The 24,313-nt window shown below is 38.0% G+C and overlaps 1 protein-coding gene across 1 annotated transcript in view; it reads right to left on the bottom strand.

The window, feature by feature from the left end:
* Positions 1–2,303: 2,303 nt before the first annotated feature.
* Positions 2,304–24,313, bottom strand: part of CDC42SE2 (CDC42 small effector 2) — a 121,535-nt gene continuing 99,525 nt past the window's right edge. The window contains exons 4-6 of the mRNA XM_011951036.1: positions 11,821–11,922; positions 5,812–5,927; positions 2,304–5,110 (exon numbers count right to left, since the gene is read on the bottom strand). Of these exons, the coding sequence (XP_011806426.1) occupies positions 5,829–5,927; positions 11,821–11,922 (201 nt within the window). The 3' untranslated portion in view covers positions 2,304–5,110; positions 5,812–5,828. The remainder of the gene's footprint in view (positions 5,111–5,811; positions 5,928–11,820; positions 11,923–24,313) is intronic.

Genomic DNA, 24,313 nt, shown 5'->3' with positions numbered 1-24,313 from the left:
AAGGATAACCACTTGTAGCCATTTGTCTTTTGAAGTCTTCTGAAGGTTACTTCATTTTAAATAACGTAAGCATTCCTTCATTTCTTGATTCATCAACTTTGAATTATACAAATGATTTTATGCACCAAAAGATGAGGCTTGTAACAGAATCCTGTCCTCCTTGCAGTTTTTGTTATATTTTTATATCTAAATATCTCATCTGTTAGAACTTCAAATGATAATTTTAAACATGCATGTATAGAGTTCATGAGTTCTGAATATGTATATAAAGGAGATTGACACTTATTCCCCTCCATTTCTTTAACCTCACACCATCTTCTGAATTTTGTTTTCTAAAACTTACGTTTTGTTCTGTGACTACAGTATTTTATGCTTTCACTTAAAAAGGTATTTAAATATATTTATAATTCACTGTACAAACAAGATATGTGATGAGCATTAAATGAAATGCAATATTTGTCTCTAAAGTCATTCCTGTCAGATGACATGTCCTTTCTTAAATTTTACAGAACATATTTACTGAGTGCCTCCTGCATGGCCCATCTGTTCTAGACACTTGGAGTACACTCATTAATTGCTCAAAATCATATTGTATCTTTGGACTTGTTTTTTGCTTTAAACAAACATATGTAGAATTGCCTTTCCTTTTTGTTTGTTGATGGTAAAATATGTGACACAGTTTGGATATTTGTCCCTACCCAAATCTCTTAAATTGTAATCCCCAGTGATGAGGTGGGGCTTGGTGGGAGGTGTTTGGGTCATAGGGGCGGATCCCTCATGGCTTAGTGCTGTCTTTGCAATAGTGAGTTCTTGTGAGATCTGGTCATTTAATGGTTTCATTCTTACTGGACCATTCTGGATGGAGACAATAAATAGAAGGTAAAATTTCTATGACTTCTTTTACGTTTGCAAATAGTGTACTTTAAGCGGAGGGCACATAATTTCCTTCGTCTTTATCAATTTTGTAGATTTTTGCATCTTCATAAATATTAGCAATTTCCAGACTCTCTAGCGCTGTATTTTATAGATTTGTCTTTTTGTGGTTATGTGCCCCTCCTTTAATGTTTTACGCATGTCCTTTAAAAACATAAGCTCACAATGTAATTGTTCTTGGTCTACCAACATCAGTTTCTTCAGATACTTTTTCACAGTTGGGATGTCACTAGATTGGCTTAAAATGAAGTGCTCTGCAAAATAAAATTCTGACAATTTCTTTTTAGGATCTTTGGATATGGGATGGGGACAAAAGTTACCCTAAGTTTTGAAATACTCTTTTCTGATATTTGTCTTTTCTGTTTTTAGAATGTTTTGTGGCAATTCTCATAAAACGAAACCTAACACCTATTCTCAGTATTCAACCAGCAAAACATCTCACTTACCTGTGCACATGATCTGATGCAACAAAGCGTCCCTACAGGTTGTATCTGGTGAGTATGCAGACATATGGATCTTCGTCTTAAAACAGGCTTTAGCTGTGGCACTATGACATTTTGGATCAAATCAGTCTTTGTTGTGGGGGCTGTCCTGTACATCACAGGATATTTAGCAGCATCCCTACTTTCCACTCTCCAGGATCCTGTACCACCCCTTCCTCAAGCTGTGATAACCAAAACTGTCTCCTGACATTGCCCTAATGTCTCCATGGGGAGCAAAATCACTCCCTATGGGAACCAGTGTTGTAAACCACTTTAGAGGCAAACCATAAACTAACTCCCCAAACTGTGATGGGGGAAATAGTCTATAACTTCCTAATACAGTAGCTGATCACTACATGATGCTACTAAGCACTTCAAATGTGGCTAAGTATGAGGAGCATTCTTAATTCCATTTCATTTTAATTAAGTCCTACATGTACTATAAGGACAAGATACTTCATCATGGAAAACTGTGTAGATATCTTGATAGATACCGTTGTTAAAAATCATGTGGTTGATAGGCAATAAAAACTTACAGAAAGGGTTTCACCATGTTGTCCTGACTGGTCTCCAACTATCCACCCACCTCCACCTCTAGAAGAGCTGGGATTACAGGTGTGAGTCACTGCACCAGGCATAAATGTTTTATTCGTCCTATTTCTATCCATTTAATTTTCATTCTGACTAAGTATTTGTTAAATTAAAAGGTGAACTGTGAAGAAGTTAAAGACTACAATGATAGAAATTTAAATTCTCTTTTAAATCAGAAAGTTTTAAGTTGTTTTTTGCATGATAGGAGTCATGACTGAAAATATACTATGCATTCTGGTAAATAATTCCTTCTTTGAAAGAAAAGAAAAATGAAACAAATTTAAAGGAAAGGCCAACCAGGATTGAAAGAAAACATTTATTGAATCAAAATCAATACCTTCTTTTTAATATCTACAAGCCAACACAGAACTCATTTTATTCAAGAATGAACACAATGTACAAAAAAAGTATGCTTATATTATAAAAATATGTCAATTTTATCTTCTGGGTGCTTAGCAGAAGTCATTTTAAACAAAATCAAGGCATACTTGTTCTCTATAATGAGTCTGCTATAACTTAACAACAAAGTGAAAGCTAATGTACTCACGAAGTATTTTTAAAGGCCCACTGATAATGCTGCACTGGAAATGCTAAACCCAATGTGAACTAAAGTCAACATTTCCGCTCTATGCTTACTGGCACCACTTCATGCCTCCATCTTGGGAAAGTACCTCTTTTTACAGAAAGCAGAACACTGCTAACAGAATCCATGTGATTCAATCTTCAGTTTCCCTTGCTTAACATTTGTTAGCATGTATTTCAGCAAAGATTAACAGTATAATGAATGTTGAGTAGTAAAATCCTATTTAATTAGCTTCAATTTACAAATGAGATATGCTGCTATGGGGAACAGATAACCTCTTGAGATTTACAACCCCATTTATAAATGTGGGAACGCTGCCTCCCTAAAAAAAAAAAAAAATTATGTCCAAGGTTAATACCGTATCTAGCTATCTTTTTTTGTAATTTTCCTGATGTTATTGGTACCTCCCAGGCACTTTGGCATGTGCTCCTGTATAAAGTGTAGTTACTGTGCCTGTAGAGTTAGTGGCAGCTGCAGAGCAGTTATAGGCTGACAAGTCCACTTTTGGCTTCCCATGGTGATCCAATCCCAAGACACGCTGGTCGTTGGAGCAGCAAAAAAACAAAACAAAACAAATAAAACAAAACAGCGATTTGGAAAAAGAATAAAATCATGAGTCGGGGAAAAGGATCACAGCTTCCTGTATTGTTGTTCCAGGAGTTATATGACAAGTAGAAAAACTGTACTAATTTAAAGAGTCAAAATAGAAGTAGACTAAATAGCATGAGTGCTGATAATGCCAAGAAAACCCAATCTCCCTTCTAAAGAGCTTGCACACAGCAATGTCCCTGGCCAAGGAACTGATTGTGCCTGGCTGAGCAGAATGACAACGGTACTCAGGAAAATTCCACAATGCGACATCCACTTGGTGAATCAGTGACAATGGATAAATTCAACTTTAGAAGTTACTAAACAAACTGCAAAACGTCTACTCTGAAGATGCAGACTTTTTCCGTGGCAGATCCTCTCTGTGCCTGGGATTGACACAAAGGTTCAAAACTGCAAAATACAAAGATCAAGTAGTCTGGTGTCCCACTGTACTGGGTAAATTAAATTTTAGAAAGTGGAGGAGAAATGCTTTCACGTTTTACCTACATTAACCTAATGTTTGTTCGGTTGCCTGTTTTGCAAGAATCTGGGACGAAGGAAAATGAAGGCAGAAGATAAAGTGATCCCTGTTCCTTTATTCAAAGTTATCTAAAGTTTTTAATTAAGCCCCATTTGTTACATGAAATGTTAATCCTATCAGATGTAGTTAGGTAGGGCTTGAATTGGAGATAGGATTAAAACATTTTAATGAGAACACAGACCACTGACTCTGGCTTAACACCGCACTCAAACAGAAAAGAAGAAACTTTTACAGAAATATCTGAAACATACAAAATTTGTGCAAGGACAAACGTATTTTAGAACCTGAGCAAAGGCTTCGTACAGGTTGTTTTCACTGGCAATAATTCAGCCAGGTCAGTATGTATGTTGCTCTTAGCAACTGACGTGGCCCCTAAAATATGTAGAGCACAGAAAGGCCAGTGACTCTGGAGATCTGCAGTTAGTAGTACAGGCCAGAAGTTCAAGAAACTGCTACTGGAAACAACTGGATACCGTAACATTAAAAAGAAGTAAAACTAAAAGAATGAGTGCAGAAAGAAACGAACAGTTAATAAGATGAAGATGCTCAGGATCGGACTGGATGAGAGTATGACCACAACACTCAGATACGTAACCACACCTGTTTACAACCACAGGTCCTTGCTCTCAAAATAAATATATTGAACATTTACAACAGAATGAATGCCTTATGAATGCAAGCTTTTCTTTTATTGCAATTCTAATCAAACAGACCAAAAGGTCATACTTCTAAAGCTACAAGTGATCTTTTTCTATGAAAATGATGTGACTTGGTGCCACAGCTAAACTTTATCTAATAGCAGCATCATCAGCCCATGGCAGCAAAGAAATGTTCATTTTTGGCATCCCATGAGCTCTCACCAAAGCAACTTCATAAAGCATGCAGATACCTATTCTGCTGAAGTCTCAAACAAATAAAAATGATCATTGTGCTTGTGGGTCTCATACCTTCCAAAATATACATAAATGATGGCAAATTAACAAATAATAGCAGGTCCTTGCTTTCTAATAAAATCGTAAGGCAGGGAGTCGGCAGTGAAAAGAAAAATGTTTAAAATAGAAAAAAAAAAACTGCAAAATGGTGTTAGCATTCACAAAAAAGATCATGCGAAGATCAGATCCATACTGATTAAACATTGAAAATTCAGTGACAATCCAAAGAACTCTGTCCATGAGTCCAAAGGCATGCAGGCCAGCTGAAGGAAATGCAGGATTCGTCTGACAGTATCTTCTTCAGAGCAGAACAGTAATATCTCACTGGAATAATCACGACAGGGTAGACAAGGTGCCATCACACTTCTTTTTTGTAATTCAAAATAAAAGAAACGCAATCACAGGACAAAAAAAAATTACAGAATAGTGGACAGAGAAAATACAGAAATTCACAATAACCCTATAAAACAAAAAAACTTCAAATTATTTCTATATTTTCAGGGTTTATCCTTTTTCAAAGTAGTCTTTTTAATTAATCTGAAAAGTTTATAAACAATGAAGTGTTAACTATAAAATTATTTATTACCCATGAGATTATTTTAGTATCAATACTTTTCTGAGACAGGGTCTTGCTCTGTCACCCAGGCTGGAGTGCAGTGGCACATTGTCAGCTGACTGCAACCCCCGCCTCCCGGGTTCAAGCAATTCTTGTACCTCAGCCTCCCGAGTAGCTGTGATTACAGGCGTGTGCCACCACCCCCAGCTAATTTTTGTATTTTTAGTAGAGATGGGGTTTCACCATGTGGGCCAGACTAGTCTCCAATTCCTGGCCTCAGGTGATCTGCCCACTTAGGCCTCCCAAAGTGCTGGGATTGCAGGAGTGAGCCACCAGGCTCAGCCTCAATACTCAAAATAATAATTTCACTCTTGTTTAAAGAACACATAAGCAGCATCTTGTCATCAGAATCCTCCCCAACCAGATGTTTTAAAGTAAGGAAAAGAACCTAAAACTTACATTCAAAGTGCAGAAACGACACTTAGCTGAGTAATTTTGCCTTTCCCAGTAAGGTCACAATTGAAAAATAAAATATATATATATTTACTATTATTGGCCTGGCCATGTCTGGCCTTCAGGTCCAGACCCCAGCTCTGAGTACTCACTGGAGAAAGGACCAGGGCTATCCTGCCTTCGTATCCACGAGCTGCATCTGCACACTGGCAGGCATTCCACCTCCATAGCCTCCCTTGGACTGCATTTGGTTCTGAATGGAGCTAACCTAAAACAAGACAAAAATAAAACAAAACAAAATGGAAGTCAGGAACTAGGTCCGGTGCAACTAAGTAATTCTTTTCCCAGATTTTTATTTGAGCTGCTTTTTTCAGAAGGGTATTTTATAGAAAAAAAAATTTTTATAGACAAACATTTTCTGGTTATAAGGACTAGCAATTGAAACATTTTTTGCAAAAACCCCTATTTTCTCTATTTCCAAATTACAAAAGTCAGTTTGTAATTCATAAGGCACTTGGTAACATCTGAAAAATAGTCAAAAATATATAGATCAACTCCACTTTTTTTTTTTTTTTTTTTAAGACAGTCTTGCTCTGTTGCCCAGGCTGGAGTGCAGTGGCGTCATCTCAGCTCACTGCAAGCTCCACCTCCCTGGTTCAAGTAATTCTCCTGCCTCAGCCTCCCTAGTAGCTGAGATTACAGGCACCCACCACCGCACTCGGCTAATTTTTCTATTTGTAGGTTTCACCATGTTGGCCAGGCTGGTCTTTGAACTCCTGACCTCAAGTGATCCGACTGCCTCGGCCTCTCGAAGTGCTGGGATTATAGGCATGAGCCACCGCGCCTGGCCAATCAATTCCACTTTGTTTCTCAACCTCAAGTATCTTAATTTACACATATCTCACATATGTAATCACCTCAATTACCTAGTAAAGAATCAAAACCAAAAAAATAAGCGTGAATAAAATTGGACCAACCAAAGATAAATCTTAAAAGTCTGCATCATAAAATGTACCATGTTAACATAGCCTGATAAAGTAAAAAAGAATCAAAGAATCCAAAGACAGATAGTCCCAGTTTATTTATTAATATTGTAACTGGGTAAACTATCCTGTCTGAGTATCAGGCTTCTTATTTGTAAAAGGGTTAAGATGGTAATCCCTTCCCACCACATTACAGGGCTGTTTCCTGACAGACTGCAAGATGTACGAGAGCAGGGAGATTTTCTTTTTGCTGAAAGAAAGGCACATAAAGTCATTTGCAAACTGTGAAGTACTTTTAGCATATCATTATTCCAATCTTAGTTCATATAAATTAGAAGCAGTCTGGAAGCAGAGAACTGGAGAGTCAGGCTAGACTGCTAGAAGGAACACAAGCAATACGATTTTGGAGATGACGGCCTAACAGTGGAGAGAGAGCACTGGCAATGTGGCCGAGTATTTCATGGAATCAGCTCAAAGGGCCCTGCACACTTCCACGATTTGGAGGGAACCGGGGCATCATTCATTTATCAGTCATCTGCTTATCAAATACTTACTGAGCACCTACTGTAATATAAGGCATGAAGGGTGAGGTGCTTTCCACTGGTGATTCTGAGTCAATATATTTAAAGAAAGACTTGTCTAACTCATTTTTGGAGTAAGTCAGGTTTCAATATATACTATAATAGAAGATAATGGCAAAACAGAAAATGCACAGCTTATTTAGATCAAAAGAGTTTAAATGAGAATATGTGTTTGGCTCTTAAATGGGGACATTTTTACTAACCTGGAAATTTACTTATATGGAACATCTTATTTCTATGACATCACATTATAAGGTATTGCTGTAATAGTCACATTAATAAAATGACTACTTCAGGTAAGAGTGTAAGAAGAAATCTGTATTTATTTTTGTTTGTTTTTTTAAACATAAGCTTCCTCAGTTAATGCAGTGTGAAGAGGCTAGGGCCTGTCATACAACACTAGTTCAAATTCATCATCTGCCCCTTTATGGTAACTAACATTAAGTTATGTGGCACAAACCTGATACCAAATAATTTTCCACCTAATATGGCATGTTAGCTTTTATAGATATTTTAGGTCTGTCTTAAAAAACATCTTTATGACCAGGTGCAGTGGCTCACAGCTGTAATCCCAACACTTTGGGAGTTTGAAGTAGGCAGATAACTTGAGCCCAAAAGTTTGAGGCCAGCCTGGACAACATAGTGAAACCCCATCTCTACAAAAAAAATACAAAACCATCCTGGCCAACATGGTGAAACCCCATCTCTACTAAAAAAAAATACAAAAAATTGGCCGGGCGTGGTAGCAGGCACCTGTAGTCCCAGCTACTCGGGAGGCTGAGGCAGGAGAATGGCGTGAACCTGGGAGGCGGAGCTTGCAGTGAGGCTGAGATCCGGCCACTGCACTCCAGCCTGGGTGACAGAGCAAGACTCCATCTCAAAAAAAAAAAAGAAAAAAGAAAACAAAACAAAATACAAAAACTGGCTGGGCATGGTGGTGCAGGCCTGTAGTCCCAGCTACTGGGGGAGGCTGAGGCAGGAGGATCGACTGAGCCTAGGAGGTCAAAGCTGCAGTGAGCACTCCAGCCTGAGCAACAGAAAGAGACTCTGCATCAAAAAAAACCCCAAACCAACCAAACAAAAAATCTTTGTTTTTACACTATGCATTCAATAATGCCATGCAGATTCTAAGAAAGAAAAGAAGTATTTTTTCTCCAAAAGTCAGTTCTTCAATTTAAAAGGTTTGGTTTATCTTAAGTAACCTTTATTAAGTAACTTTAATAAGTAATCTTTCAGTGCTGAGATTGAATGTATTATTGTGACTGTGAATATACAATATTTTAACACAGGATATTAATGAACGGGTAACAGAAATCTTTTCTGGAAAAAAGGTAGTAGAAAAGAAAGTCTTTGACACTAAGTAAAGGTAGAAGAATATATTTAGAGGAAAAAAGAAATTACAAGTCCTCTAACCATTCAATAATACAGTTCAGGCAAGCTTGTTTCATATGCGTCAAGCCACGTTCCTAATACTAGCTGCTCAGTTCTTTTCTTTGAATAAACAGCATGTCTATTTATGTTTTTTTCTTATTTATTATTGCACTGCATAGGAGAACATAATTTTTCTAAGAGTCAGGCTCATCAAATCAGAAGTATCCATGATACTTTCAAGAAAAGTTACTTGGCCAGGCGCGGTGGCTCACACCTGTAATCCCAACACTTTGGGAGGCCGAGGTGGGTGGATCACTGGAGGTCAGGAGTTTGAGACCAGCCTGGCCAACATGGTGAAACCCCGCTCTACTGAAAATACAAAAAATTAGCCAGGCATGGTGGTGCATGCCTGTAATCCCAGCTACTCGGGAGGCTGAGATAGGAGAATCGCTTGAACCTAGGAGGCAGAGGTTGCAGTGAGCTGAGATTGCGCCACTGCACTCCAGCCTGGGTGACAGAGCAAGACTCCATCTCAAAAAAAAGTTACCAACTGAACAACACCGTTCCGAGCAGCCAGAACACAGTGCTCTGTGATGGTGGGATGGATGCTGAATATTGCTTTAGAGATAGTAAACTCAAATATGAATTAACTACAGAACACATTTGGGAAACACATTTAGCTCTAAAGGGCTGAAATACTTCATAAAAAGTCCACTTCAGTAGCAGAGAAGGCTGCCTGGAGACAACAAGGTAGAAACTCTACCACAGATAAAGTCCCATCTCAATCCTGCATCTAAGATTAAGAGGCAGGTGTGCAAGCCCTGCAAAGTACAGTCCTAAAGTTCTACCTAAACTATGAGAAGCAAAAAAGACAATATGCCAATGATAGGTTTTTCATTCAGGGAGGAATCTTAAAGGAAATCTGGAAATGTACATAGGATTTTAAATGCTACGAACTAAAATTTAATTCCTCCTATACACAGTTGGATTTACTTCTTTCAGATGGGGTCTCACTCAGTCACCCAGGCTGGAGTTCAGAGGCATGATCTCAGCTCACTGCAACCTCCCGCTCCCAGGTTCAAGCAATCCTCCCCCCTCAGCCTCCCAAACAGCTGGAATCACAGGTGCGTATTACTTCACTCAGCTAATTTTTTTGTACTTTGGTAGAGATAGGGTTTCACTACGTTGCTCAGGCTGGTCTTGAACTCCTGAGCTCAGTTGATCCACCTGCCTCAGCCTCCCAAAGTACTGGGATTACCGGAGGGAGCCACGATGTCTGGCCTTATAGCTGGATTTTTAAAAAATCTGAGGCAGCAGAGACAACATCTGTTGATGAGAAATTAAAATTCATTATATATAATAAATTTGAAACTACCCATTCTCTTTATTATAGTAACCATATTAATAAAAGTAATAGGGCCCCAGTTAGTCTTTTTACACTATGTTGATGCAGGAAACAAAGTTACTGACTATTTTGACAGCAACATGATCTCTCTTGCATTTCCACAAAGCAGTCAAGTGAAACAAAGTACTTTTCCTACGGATTTAAAACAAACAAGCTGTTTCCTTTCCAGGAAGGTTCAAATGTCACTCCTTTGCTTACCTAGTAACTGCAATGACAAACGTCGTTGCTGTATCCAGGATACCCATCTACCTATTTTTAAAGTCCCTGTTAAGTCTTTTGTTAATGCTGTCTAGTAAGTTGGTATACAGTGGATCATAATTTTGTGTTTATAAAACCCTTATTGACTTTCTGGTTCTGAACACTTTAGGGATCATTTAGATACTTGCTTACTTTAGGAATGGGGAAAAGAGTCAGTCTGTTGATACTCAGTGGCTTGCTTTAAGGCAAATGTGAGGAACAACTCTGACAAGAACCTGCATTTGGTGCTGCTTCTATTATAATGCATTCTGGTTTTCTCTTCAACAAAAATTAAAGACTAAAAGATCAGCTGAGTAGATCTAAAGCCTATTCTGAAACTCACTGAAACCTCTATTAAAAGATAGCGAATAGGCCGGGCGCGGTGGCTCGAGCCTGTAATTCCACCACTTTGGGAGGCCAAGACGGGCGAATCACGAGGTCAGGAGATCGAGACCATCCTAGCTAACACGGTGAAACCCCGTCTCTACTAAAAAATACAAAAAAAAACTAGCCAGGCGAGGTGGCGGGCGCCTGTAGTCCCAGCTACTCCGGAGGCTGAGGCAAGAGAATGGCGTAAACCTGGGAGGCGGAGCTTGCAGTGAGCTGAGATCCGGCCACTGCACTCCAGTCCGGGCCACAGAGCGAGACTCCGTCTCAAAAAAAAAAAAAAAGATAGCGAATAAATCTCATTTCTGATTCTTCACATCCTGATGGCAAATGTGACAAAATTTTTACTGCCTTGACCTAAAGGGATACGTGAAAATTCTAATCCTATGCTTACTGCATGAGAACTTAAGAGTAAATAAATCACCAACATTCTAATATTATCAGGTAAAGATGAATAGTTTATAACAGGGGGCCCAAAACCGCAAGTGGCCTGTTAGGAACCAGGCTGCACAACAGGAGGTGAGCAGCTGTAAGTGAGCATCACTGTGTGAGCTCTGCCTCCTGTCATATCTGTGATGGCATGAGATTCTCATAGGAGCACGAACCCTATCGTGAACTGCACATGTGAGGATCTGGGTTGCGGACACCTTATGAGAATCTAATGCCTGATGAAGTGAAGTGGAACAGTTTCACCCCAAAACCATTTCCCCCATGGAAAAACTGTCTTCCACGAAACCAGTCCCTGGTGCCAAAAATGTTGGAGACCACTGGTTTATAAAGTAAAGCAATAAAAATGTGTGCAAAAGGCAACTAACTGAACTTAAAAGAATGAAAAGAGATCATTATTTAAAAGGCTGATATCCAAGTCTCTTTGGTGGGAGCAAGAGAATCAATAGGCTATTAACCTCTACTCTGAACTCAAATCCTTTCAAGTTTCAAAGTATTTATTCGGGACAAAGGCAGCTATGAAGAATTGCGTACAAGAAACAGAAACAAATACATAACCCAGCAAATTCGAAGAGATTAATTTTTCATCATTAGTTTGCTTCTCTCTCTTCTATGCTCATATTAGGTATTTACATTCACTATATACAAATTCATTTAGCATAATGCTATTAAAAATCTTTGTGCCTATCACACAGGTTTCACATGACTATGCCCCAATGTCCTACCTGCCTGTCCCACCAACATACTTACTGAATTCATTCCACTGAACAGGTCTCCTGATCCAACATGAGCCGTGTGCACAAAGTTTGTGGGCTCTCCAATCATACTTCTGTCGATCCGTCGTCGCCTTTTCTAAAATATGGGGGAACAATGTGTTGAGAAAGTGATCTTATGAACAACTTATTCTGATGGATTTTTATACTATGACTGTTTAATAAATTTGCCAAGAACACAAAAATGCCTAGCTCTTAGACTGCCACAATTACTTCTTATGATGAAATCCCCAAGAGAAACATACGCACAAAAATGATTAGTAAAGCAAAATAACAGGTTATTATTTAGAACTTAATAGATTATTTGGTCTAGTTTTGGTCATCCACATATTTGTATAATAACCGCTTAAGTTTTATTCTTTTTATGTAATGAGACAAATGTAAAATTACCCTCAGTCACTATTATTGTTGGCAAAGAACATAGTGTGGTTTGAATAGAATGTCTGATTTTAAACATTATTTTCTGGCTTTCATCATTAACAGATGTATTATATTTTGATAGTTATTATTCAGATTATACCCAATTACCTTTCTATGCTAAAATGAATCTGTCATTTCAGCTGGTGGGGGTGGGGGTTGGAGGGTGAAAGGGTGACAGATTTGGTCCTAGTCCATTCGCTCTTCTCTGGTCTGTTCTAGCTGGGAACTAAACCTGTTGACTAACTAGGCTGGGTCTTACTGACTCTTCCTAATTTTTTTTTTTTTTTTTTTTTTGAGATGGAGTCTTGCTATGTTACCCAGGCTGGTCTTTAACTGGGCTCAAGCAATCCTCACACCTCAGCTCCCAAGTAGCCGGGATTATGGGCATGCACCACTACGCCTGGCTGACTCTTCCTAATTTTTGACAACCACTTCTCATGGGGTGCTGAGCCCCATTCTCCAGTAACTTTAGCCACCAGCTGGTATCCCTGTTCTGACCAATATGCTCATCTACCCCTTAGAGATTATTTCCTTACCATACTGCTGTGTTTCACTGATTATCTAAGAGTTTTCCAGCTTTGAAGATTATCTTAGATCTGTTTTCCATGACCCCTTAGATATGATAATCTTATTGGGAGAGATCACTGGCCACGTTGGCTTAGTGTCCTACTATGGGGCTCTCTTATCCCAGTTTACTGTCAATAGTATACTTCTCCTGAAATTGCAGCTTCCCTCAAAACCAAGCAGAGTTATAAACTTGTTGGATTAGCTGCCTTTGAACATAACACTTTTATGTCCTTATCTACTGAAATGCTGGCATGATCCTGGTAAACCTTAAAATTTTATCAAGACAGTCCCATATGACAGCTCCTCAGGGTGAGAACATGACTTTCTATAAAACCACAAAAGTGGCGAGCCCATGCATATATTTTAGAAGTCAGTATACACTGTTTTACTGTCCTCTCATTTATATTGTCATAGATAGAAACAAACAAAAAAACAAAAACAAACCCTGATGCTTTTCCTTTGAAATATTTATGTTCTTCATCCTTAGAATTCAGCAATGACATTAGACCATCTCCAAGTTTGTTGGATTTTCCTTCCAGTAATTCTGCATGGCACATGGTTATCTAAACACAGGTTTTCTATATCTTAGAAAAGTTTTATTCTATTAGTTCCTTGATAATTGCTCCATGTGTTCATTTTGCTATTTCTGGAGTTCCTGCTATGTGGACATTTGAACATGTGTATGTCTATAATCTTCCAAGTTTCTTATATTTTCATCATTTATTTTATTTATCTTTATAATTTCACTGCATTGGAAAATAACTCCACTTTATCCTCTTCAGAGGTCTACACTAGACAGTGATTATAACCTTGCAGGCCAACACAGTCTCCGCTGTAGCTCTGACTCAACTCTGCTATTGTAGTATGAAAGCAGCTGCAGAGCACATGAAATTAAATGAGTGTAGCTGTGTTTTGGTAAAAATTTATTTACAAAAACAGGTGACAGGCTAGATTTGGCCTGTAAAAGCAGCAGTCTGCTGACCCCAGCTCTAGGTTTTTTCAGTAGTAGCCACATAATTTTTTTCCATTATGGTTATTTTTCAGAAGCTCTTTGTTATGACATGTCATTGCAATATTTTTTAATCTCTGAAAAAGTAGTAGTATAGTTTTTCACTCTTTTCCCTACAAACAATTATATAAATTATAAGTCTATAACACTAAGGAACAAAGTACTCTCATTGCTTTATTTGAACAAGTTTAGTTTTACTTCGAGCCCTTTTTTGGAAGTTGGTAAGAAACTGTCTTTTGGGGCCCTGTTGGGAAATTGAATGGAAAACTGAATAAATATTTTAAGAAAAAAAATTAGCTGGGCATGGTGGCAGGTACCTGTTATCCCAGCTACTCGAGAGGCTGAGGCAGGAGAATTGCTTGAACCCGCCCGGGGCTGGGGGGTGGGAGGGAGAGGTTACAGTGAGCCGAGATCACACCATTGCACTCCAGCCTGGGTGACAGAGTGAGACTCTATTTCAAAAGAAAAAAAAGAATAGTCATGGGCAAACAAGGGGAATTCCAGAGTCGGACCTCCATAAAGAAAAACAGGAAATGGTGCACTCTGCTCTGATACGTATTAACAGTTGTCGTTAGCAGAGTCACCATGTTTCCTGGAAACAAATTCTGTATAGGGAACTTTGTTAAGAACATCAACCATCTGAATAATCCTTGCATCCTTAAAATACTAACTTTTATTCTGCATAAGGTGAAGGACTAGAGACCCAAATGAATCACTATGTTAGTGTGGAGGGGACATTAGGCAAAATGTCTCTTCCCGTGACTTTTTACATTATTACATCATAATTATTAAAGATAATGAACTAAACAATTTGGAGTATATGCAAGGAGGCGAGAAGCAGGTTAATTTCAAAGTATGTGCTACTGTATGAACCATATTTGCATCCTTATCTAAACAAGTATGTATATAACCATACTTTATCTACCTCTGTCACATTTCTGGCATGTGGATCAACTGTAGCTGCTAGAAAACAGTAATTACATAATCACTTAAAAGTTAAAACTTCCCCAAAGACTATTCTCTGGGCAGCTTAGCGTGCAAATACAGGTCACTGAGAAGCAAATGAAGGCCAGGTCCCATCAGGTTAGCAGAAGGCCTACAGTAAGGGTAAAAGATGGTACAGCCTGAGGTAGTTCTAGAAGCAGATATAGAGTGAATAAAGAAAATTAAAATACCTGCCATCTGGGACAGTGAAAAAAGCTGGAACTTTCAGGGTATAAAATAGCAATCATTTATGCAAATGTGGCCAAAGTAAATGAAAGGCTGAAAACTACGCTACTGACTCAACTTTATGACCTAGAGAAAGTCAGTTGAGTTGTATAACTGAATCCCTAAATCTATGAATTAAATCTAACAAGCCCACTATTTCCAAATTGTGTCTTGGGGCATCCCAGCAAAACCCAGGGGTGCCAGGGTTTTCTATTTGAGGGAAACACAGTGAGACTCAATGTGTGTTTGACACTGAGTGAGCTACCAACTTCAGATAATTTGTAACTTCAACATTAGAACATACATTCTTTTTAACAGCATATCCTTGTGAAGCTGAGTTTTCAGTGGTTACTGTGAAAAAACCCAAGCACTATGCAAAAGTCAGTATGGAACTAGAAAAGAAGGTGGTGGTGTTCAGTATGATTCCACAGTTTGAGAAGTTGTATAATCCTAACAGGCACAAACACACCGTAAGTATGTAAATGGTTATTTAAGATTTAAATAAAAATATTTTTCCTTTCAACTTATATCTTATTTTTTAAAGGCAAATAAGTTGTTGGGACATAAATCTTTACTAAGTTGTAGGCAAATAAGTTGTTGGGACATAAATCTTTACTAAGTTGTTTGTACCAAATTAGTTAATAAACAAGTCTGTACGGTATTTCTCTTGGCCTAGAGGCACCATGAAAAAAATTACAGAACTGTTAAGGGAAGTTTGGGAACCTCTGAAATAAGCTACATTCGTTTTTTGAAATATTGACAGTATAATTAGGAACCAGGCATTTCTAAAACAAGTGGGTATTTTTTTCTATGATGCAAGTGACTGATTCCCTGGGTGTGTGAGCTGCTTCCGAGTTAATCAATCTAGTTCACAGTACAGAAAAAAAGACTAACAAAAGTTGTAATAATATAAAAAATGGACTTGACATTTTTTGATGAAAAGGATGTTCCTAGTGGATATTCATTGACACAAAAAACGAAAATACCTTTTATGGTAGTAATGTCAACAAACTATATGAAACACCCTTGCCCCAAGTCTCTCCCTACTCATTCTTTGAGACCCAACTCAAACATAACATTCTTACTTGAGGCTGTTGGATATTTCCTGTTCTGAACATTCAGAGCACATGGCTCATATTTCAATTATAGTACTTAAAACATTGTACTGTAACTTACTTGCTTACAGTTTGATTTTCCTACACTACTACAAGTTCTGTAACAGTAGCTATGCCTGACACACAGTAGACAATAAATGACTGTTGAATGAATAAAAGGCTTTTTTAAAGAAACAATGTCAGCTCAGTTCTCTAAAAATTGTTTGTCTTATCTAATATTATCACCAAATATTTCTCAAGAACCTATTATATTTGGAGGATGTAAACAATGTAATGCCAATTCTAATGGAGTTTACATTTCTGCATAAAAAATACTTATCTGCTGATTTAATTTTCTCTGTTTCATAGAAATGCTGTGTGCTCTAGAGAGGTTTTAACTGGTAACAAACACTGTTTTACTTTTTATATTGGGTAGAACCTCTAAAGCAGTGGTTCTCAAGATACAGTATACATCAGAATCCCTGGAAGGTTTGTTAAAACACAGGTTTCTGAGTTCTAGTCACAGAAGAATTTCAGATTGAGCAAGTTTGGAGTGGGGCTTTAATCTGCATATCTAACAAGATTCCAAGTGATACTGACGGCTTAATAGTTTAGAAACACTGGCTCTAAAGATTAACAGCTGAATGACTATTATTAAAACGTCAGGCCAAGTATGGTGGCTCATGCCTGTAAGCCTAGCACTTTGGGAGGCTGCGGGCGGATTGCCTGAGCTCAGGAGTTCGAGACCAGCCTGGGCAACATGGTAACACGTCATCTCTACAAAAATACAAAAAATTAGCCAGGTGTGGTGACACACCCCTGTAGTCCCAACTACTCGAGAGGCTGAGATACAAGATTCATTGGAAGCCGGGAGGCAGAGGTTGCAGTGAGTCAAGATCGCACCACTCTAGTCTGGGCAACACAGCGAGACTCTGTCTCCAAAAAAAAAAAAAAAATTACATATAGTCAAATAACAATAGATGCTGGTGAGGCTGCAGAGAAAAGGGAACACTTATATGCTGCTGGTGGGAATGTAAATTAGTTTAGTCATTGTGGAAAACAGTATGGCAATTTCTCAAAGAAGTGAAAACAGAAGTATCACTTGACCCAGGACCCCCTTACTGAGTATATATACCCAAAGGAATATAAATCATTCTACCATAAAGACACATGTACACGTATGTTCATCGCAGCACTATTCACAATCACAAAGTCATGGCATCAACCTACATGCCCATCAGTGGTAGACTGGATAAAGAAAACGTGGTACATGTATGCCATGGAATACCTCACAGCCATAAAACAGAACCAGACCATGTCCTTTGGAGCAACACAGACGGAGCTGGAGGCCATAACATAATACCACATGTTCTCACTGGGAGCTAAACACTGAGTACACACAGACACAAAGAAGGCAACAACGGGTATCAGGACCTATCTGAGAGCAGAGGGTGGGAGGAAGGAGAGGATCAAAAAACTACCTAATGGTTACTATGCCTATTACCTGGGTGATGAAATTATCTGTACACCAGGTAATCTGTGACTCAGTTTACCTATATAATAAACCTACATATGTACCCCCTGAACCTCAAAGGTAAATTAAAAAATAAAGGTTAACAGCTGAATATTTAAGAAGTAAAAATGGGTAATAAAGAGTACTTATAAGATACCGGGCACAGTTCCAAGAACTTTAAAGCCATGAACTCATTTGCTAGCACCCTCTATAGCAGTATATGACGTTTTACCTTCCCTTCAAATCTGGGATCCTCTGGCAAACTCTCACTTCCTGTCTCAGCCATTGCTCAGAAGTCCTCCTTTGTTCACCTTTGTACTCTCTACTGAATAAAGGTTTTTTTTTTTTTTTTTGAGACAAGAGTCTCACTCGTCACCCAGGCTGGAGTGCAATGGTACAATCTCAGTTCAATGCAACCTCCGCCTCCTGGGTTCAAGCGATTCTCATGCCTCAGCCTCCCGAGCAGCTGGAATTACAGGTGTGCACCACTATGCCCAGCTAATTTTTTGTATTTTTAGTAGAGATGGGGTTTCACCATGTTGGTCAGGCTGGTCTTGAACTCCTGACCTCAACTAATCCACCCACCTTGGCCTCTTAAAAGTGCTAAGATTACAGGTATGAGCCACCATGCCTGGTCAAGATGGGAGTATTAACAGTGTCCAGGTCCTGGATACTCATGTTCAAGAAGCTGAATCCACCGTTTCCATGGGTGGTAATCTGAGTTGATAAAACTGCCTGTGGAAGTCTGGTTTCTACTAAGAATATAACAAAAAATTTCTAATATGTTAAGGGACAAATGAAAGAGAAACAAGGTTTTAGATACTGCAGAGACTGGGAAAAAAGTCCGCTCTTCAATAACTGAGTAGCCTACTTTGGATTCCAAATTCTCTTAGGTCAAAACTTGAGAAAATAATAAACTTCTTCTATACACAAACTTGTACTGTATCTTCTATGGTGAGAAAAATAAAAAATTCTACTTGTCTGGCTTCTAGAGCTTAGCTCACTCACTGGAATGCCAGCAGTGGCCCTCAAGTGACAGAGTTTATATAAGGAGCTATCTCTACAGGAGATGAGAGTCACACCATAGATCACCACAGAGAAACCAAAACCAGCTAGTATTATAAGCAGAGAATTATCTAAGTCAAAGTACAGAAAGGAAAGATATTTTGTGCTGGAAATATTCATAAATAAATAGGTGAGCTGCTGGTAATGCATTTACAATCTAATCTTAAGTGTGGTGCTGTCGGTATCTGTCCGACAACTAACCTTTTCTTACTCAGTATGTATTTTGCAGCTTGTGACAGATGAGAAGTTTGCAAGAGACCCCAAAATTTGTTTTTAAAAGGAATCTCTAAAGCAAATCTATAGTGACCTTTTCAAGGGCCAAATTGCTAAAAGCAAAATTGAAGGAACTAGTTGTTCTCACCTCTCAGTGAGAAACCTGAAGTGAAAACAGTTTTTTTTCTCCTTCTATTTAAAATTAGTATCTGGTTTAAGTCACATATTCCAAGGATGAAAACCGAAGCACAAAATAGGTCAAAAAAAAAAAAAAAAAAAAAAAAAGGAAGGGAGAAACTCATTTGAACTAGCTCTTTCAAGTATTAATGATATATTTGTCAATGGTGTTAAAAACCTTTCACTAGAAATTTCTGCCATTATGGGTCCATCTGGGATTGTTCCTATCCACTCTATATATACAGTATACAATGTACCTAGGAAGGTATTACTTGCCAAAGTCCCACAGCTAACTAAAATCAGATCTGGGAGTCTTCCTTGTCCACTGTTCTTTCCTTCACATCACTGTGCGAACAACTGTGTTTCAAAGCAAGTCATATAATTCCCTCCAAACATTTACTATATAAAATTGAGATACAGATATCAAGTGTTTATATTAACTCTATGTGAAAAGTGTTTACAATTGAGTCAAGTACTGTACTATAATTAATTTTTCTTATACCACACTTCGCACTGGAATTGCTTCTGGCTTGCTTAGTTAAAAAAAAAAATTCTGTCACAAATTTCACACACAATGTCTGCTTAACTTTTTTTATTTCTTTTTTTTTTGAGACGGAGTCTCACTCTGTTGCCCAGGCTGGAGTGCAATGGCACAATCTTGGCTCACTGCAACCTCTGCCGCCCGGGTTCAGGTGATTCTCCTGCCTCAGCCTCCCAAGTAGCTGGGATTACAGGCACCTGCGACCGCACCCAGCTAATTTTTGTAGTTTTTAGTAGAGATGGGGTTTCACCATCTTGGCCAGGCTGGTCTTGAACTCACCTCGTGATCCACCTGCCTCGGCCTCCCAAAGTTGTTTGCTTAACTTTTAATGAAACTATCATTAATTGTTCTAATATCCTCCATAAGTATCTCATGGTAAAACTGATAAGATGCTGCAAGAACAAATAAAACCAAAACCAAACCAAAACAAACAGTGATAGGGGATAAGAGGGGGAAATGAAGAAATTAAAATGACAGACATGTTTCTCATGAAGTTAATATATATGAAAGCATTTGAACTAAGACAGTCTGCAAAAACGGCAGAAAATAATTAACACTTGGTAGCAAAAAAATGCTTTCTGCAATACTGAAACACTGCTTGTTTCACTGTAACTTATCACCTAGTGCTGTGAATCTACACAGTCTCATAACTCAACTTTATATCCAACCTGGATGTTCATTTCTATTTGGGTAAAATTTACTGAAATATACTAGAAAGAAAACTGGTCTTAAAATGCAAAAGGCTCTGCCACTAATTCGCTGATCTTAGTTTACTAATTAACTTCTTAGTATAGTTTCCAAATCTGCATGCACGCGTGCCCACATGTATTTGACTACATTTGCCTATGATGTCTCTAAGATCTAAAATTTTAAGACTGTATGAAAATTATTTTCATTTCACAAAACAAAATCACATATAAAACAAACAATATACCATCTGCTAAAACAAGAATGTAAGCATAACACCTTTTCAAGAAACTGTAAGAAAGCTCAATCGACAAAAGTAGATGCAACATAAATACCAGAAATATCTAAGAACCAGAAGAATTTTTACTATGTGCAAGGGTGATAAGAGATCCGACCAAACTTTAGGGTACTGAGTACTTTAAAAAGAGAACTGAGATCTGATCTAAAATTTGTCTTACATGAGAGCTGCTAATAAAATGTATCTGTAATATTTCCTACTCAATATGAACAAGTTTGAGAGGATGAAAAAATGAATGATTTATACCATCTGTTTACATCACAGATGAACAGATTCTTAAAAAGTGCTTCTAAAAATGTTCAATATATTATAAACATCATAAATACCAGCCCCAGATAGTTATTAAAATACCACTATTAAATCCCAGATAATGACTTAAGTTCTAACTTCCCTTTAGTCACAGATACATATCAGCAAAAACATTTTATTTTTCTAGAACAATGCACTACCTAGTCTTAACTCACTACTGATTTGAAAAATAATGCAATTTTGAGTTCCTCACCAGTATTCCTTTTTTTCCTATTTGTATACATCAAGGCCATGTTAGAATCAGAACCCAATCCTCACCAACTCTAGAAAGACAAAGGCGTAATCCTCTTCATTCTTGTTGTGTCTAGGCTTATAAAACCCCAAGAGTCAGTTTTAAAAAATTTCATGCTATTAGTGTTTTAGAAGCAACTCTTTTTTTGAGACAGAGTCTCGCTGTCTCCCAGGCTGGAGTGCAGTGGCCCGATCTCAGCTCACGGCAAGCTCCACCTCCCGGGTTCACGCCATTCTCCAGCCTCAGCCTCCCGAGTAGCTGGCACTACAGGCGCCCGCCAGCACGCCCAGCTAGTTTTTTGTATTTTTAGTAGAGACGGGGTTTCACCATGTTAGCCAGGATGGTCTTGATATCCTGACCTCGCAATTCACCCGCTTCGGCCTCCCAAAGTGCTGGGAGGATTACAGGCGTGAGCCACCACGCCTGGTCTAGAAGCAACTCTTTAGCCATTTTAATAATTAGTCACCTCATGAAAACATGGAGATTTGCACATCATTTACACAATAACAGAATTGGCAATTAAAGGCTATGTTTTCTAAATAAACATAATTTCCCAGATACGGTCAGATGACTTTCAAACAACTAAAGAAATGTTTGACCAGGCTAGGTCACTCATGCCTGTAATCCCAGCACTTTGGGAGGCTGGGGCAGGAGGATCACTTGAGGCCAGGAGCCTGATACCAGCCTGGGCAACAAAGCAAGACCCTGTCTCTGCTGGGGAGAAAAAAAAAAAAGGTAAAATAAATGCTTCAGTATTCATACCAAAAGAAAGAAATCTTCCAGTTAAGAGGAACACATAGTGACTCCACTTAACATTGCCTGTTAGACGAAGCAAGACGATATTTTCCAATGGGCATACAGAAAAAAAAATTGATGCTTATTTGCCATGTGTATTTTAAAAATGATTTAACCATAAGTTTCTTTTCTCTTTTGTTCATAAATTTTCTCCCTGAGTTTCTTTTCTTTTCCTTTACATGGTAATTATTTTTGTCATAACAACAATAATAAAATACTTTTTCTGAACTCCAGAGCTCCATGCTCTGACTACTATAATCAATGGTCTACAACATGGAATGTGCTCACCCAAAGGGGGCACATAAAATGAACTGTTGGAATGTGGGAGGAAAATACTAGACCTTCTCTTTATTTTTCATCTCTTTTAAAAAATTAAGCTCTACTAATAAGTCATATATAGGCTGACATGGATGTCTGTTGGTTACTGACTACACTTGTTTCTGTAAGAGTTACTAGAAGCAGAATAAGTAGAAAGCACTGAATTAAATTAATGCTTAACCATACTTGAAATTAAACATAAAAACAAAGATGTTGTCTTATAAAGTCACTTTAATCTGCTTCAGTTCATCTAAATGTGTCTTTTTCTGTACTCTGAAATAACTAGTCTTACACTGTAACAGAAATGGGATATGCTGATGACAAAGGGTGTGGAAGTGTGGAACTGGGGTTACTTCAACAAATCTCTTATTTGTGAAGCTCACAACCTATTAATAAGTCAGAGTTACTGTTCATTCTCATATTAAAATGCAAAACAATACGAGGCTAACCTTCAAAGAACTGTTACTACATTCTTCCCCCATTGATAAAAATTTTAAAGTCTGAAAATACCATGTGTTGATGAGGATATGGCACAATGGAACACTCAAACAGCTGGTGGGAATGTAAGATGGTAACATCAAGTCTAAAAGAATTTCCTTTTGCTTGGTAAAGGTAACTTCCTTAGCTGTTAGACCCAGTAATGTCACTCCTAGGTATATACCCTAGAAAAACTTGTGCACATGTTACCAGGCTACACATACACAAATGCACAAAAGAGCATTGTGCATAATAGTCCTGTACTAGGTTTATCAAAACAACTGGAATGGAAAAATCTATTATGGTACAGCCAAACAAGAAAATGTTAAAGAAAAATGAACATAAAATTTAGTTGTCTGCATCAATATGAATCAATCTTATACATATACCATTGGATTAAAGAAGAAAACACAAAAGATTACAACCAGTAATGACTCCATTTAAAGTTAAAACAGGCAAACTAAATTCTATTGTTTAGGGATACATATATAGACGGTAAAATCATAAAACACAAGGAAGTGATTACCATAAAAATCAGGACAGCAATTCCTCCAGGTGTTGGAAAAGGGATGTGTGTAATTGGAAAGGACACAAGGAGGCTTCTGGGGTGCTGGCAATGTCCTATTTCTTAACGAGTAATATATGCTTCATAATATATTTGTTTCATAACTTTTATACTGTACATTTACATGTAAAATCCTTTCAAATTATTTTTGGTATTATAATGGTATTGTGGTTACATTAAATAAGAGTTCTTATCTTTTAGGGATACTGAAATATTTACGGACAAAATGATATAATGTCTCAGATTTGGCTTCAAAATAATAGAGGAAAGGATAAAGTAGATGGAATGAGGTGAAGATTAGACAAGAATTAAAGTTGTTGAAGCTGAGAGATGGGTACATGGGGCTCATTATACTATTGTCTACTTCTGAATATGTTTAAAAATATAAGTATTAAAAGAGTCTTTATGGAAATAGCTTAAAAATGAAGACACACCAGTTTCACAAATGGGAATTATATAGAGATTCAATACAAGTCTAATCCAAATCCCAACAGGCCTTATGGAAAACCTGACAAACTAATTTTAAAACTGATACGTAATAGTCAAGGACTAAGACTGGCCAAAACACAACAAAAGGTGAAGACAAAGGGATCTGCCCTCCCAGATATCAAAACAATATTAATGCAAACTCTAGAAGACACTGTGTATCATCATCTATTGGCACCAGGGTGAACAAATGGTGAAACAGAATCTAGAGTCTGACTCATGCATGTACGGAAGCCTGATCGTGTACACTGCATACCAGTGGGGAAGGGAAAGACTTCTTTTTTTTTCTTTTTTTTTAGGCGCCCACCACCACGCCCAGCTATTTTTTTGTATTTTTAGTAGACACAAGGTTTCACCGTGTTAGCCAGGAAGGTCTCGATCTCCTGACCTTGTGATCTGTCCGCCTCGGCCTCCCAAAGTGCTGGGATTACAGGCGTGAGCCACCGTGTATGTCCAGGAAAGACTTTTTTGAAGTCGTTGTGGGACAGAGGGTTC

The sequence above is a fragment of the Colobus angolensis genome, unplaced genomic scaffold, assembly GCF_000951035.1.
Source record: "Colobus angolensis palliatus isolate OR3802 unplaced genomic scaffold, Cang.pa_1.0 Scaffold314, whole genome shotgun sequence".
Classification (NCBI taxonomy): Eukaryota; Metazoa; Chordata; class Mammalia; order Primates; family Cercopithecidae; genus Colobus; species Colobus angolensis.
Note: the sequence above shows the minus strand (reverse complement) of the source record. Positions and strands in the feature narration are given on the sequence as shown.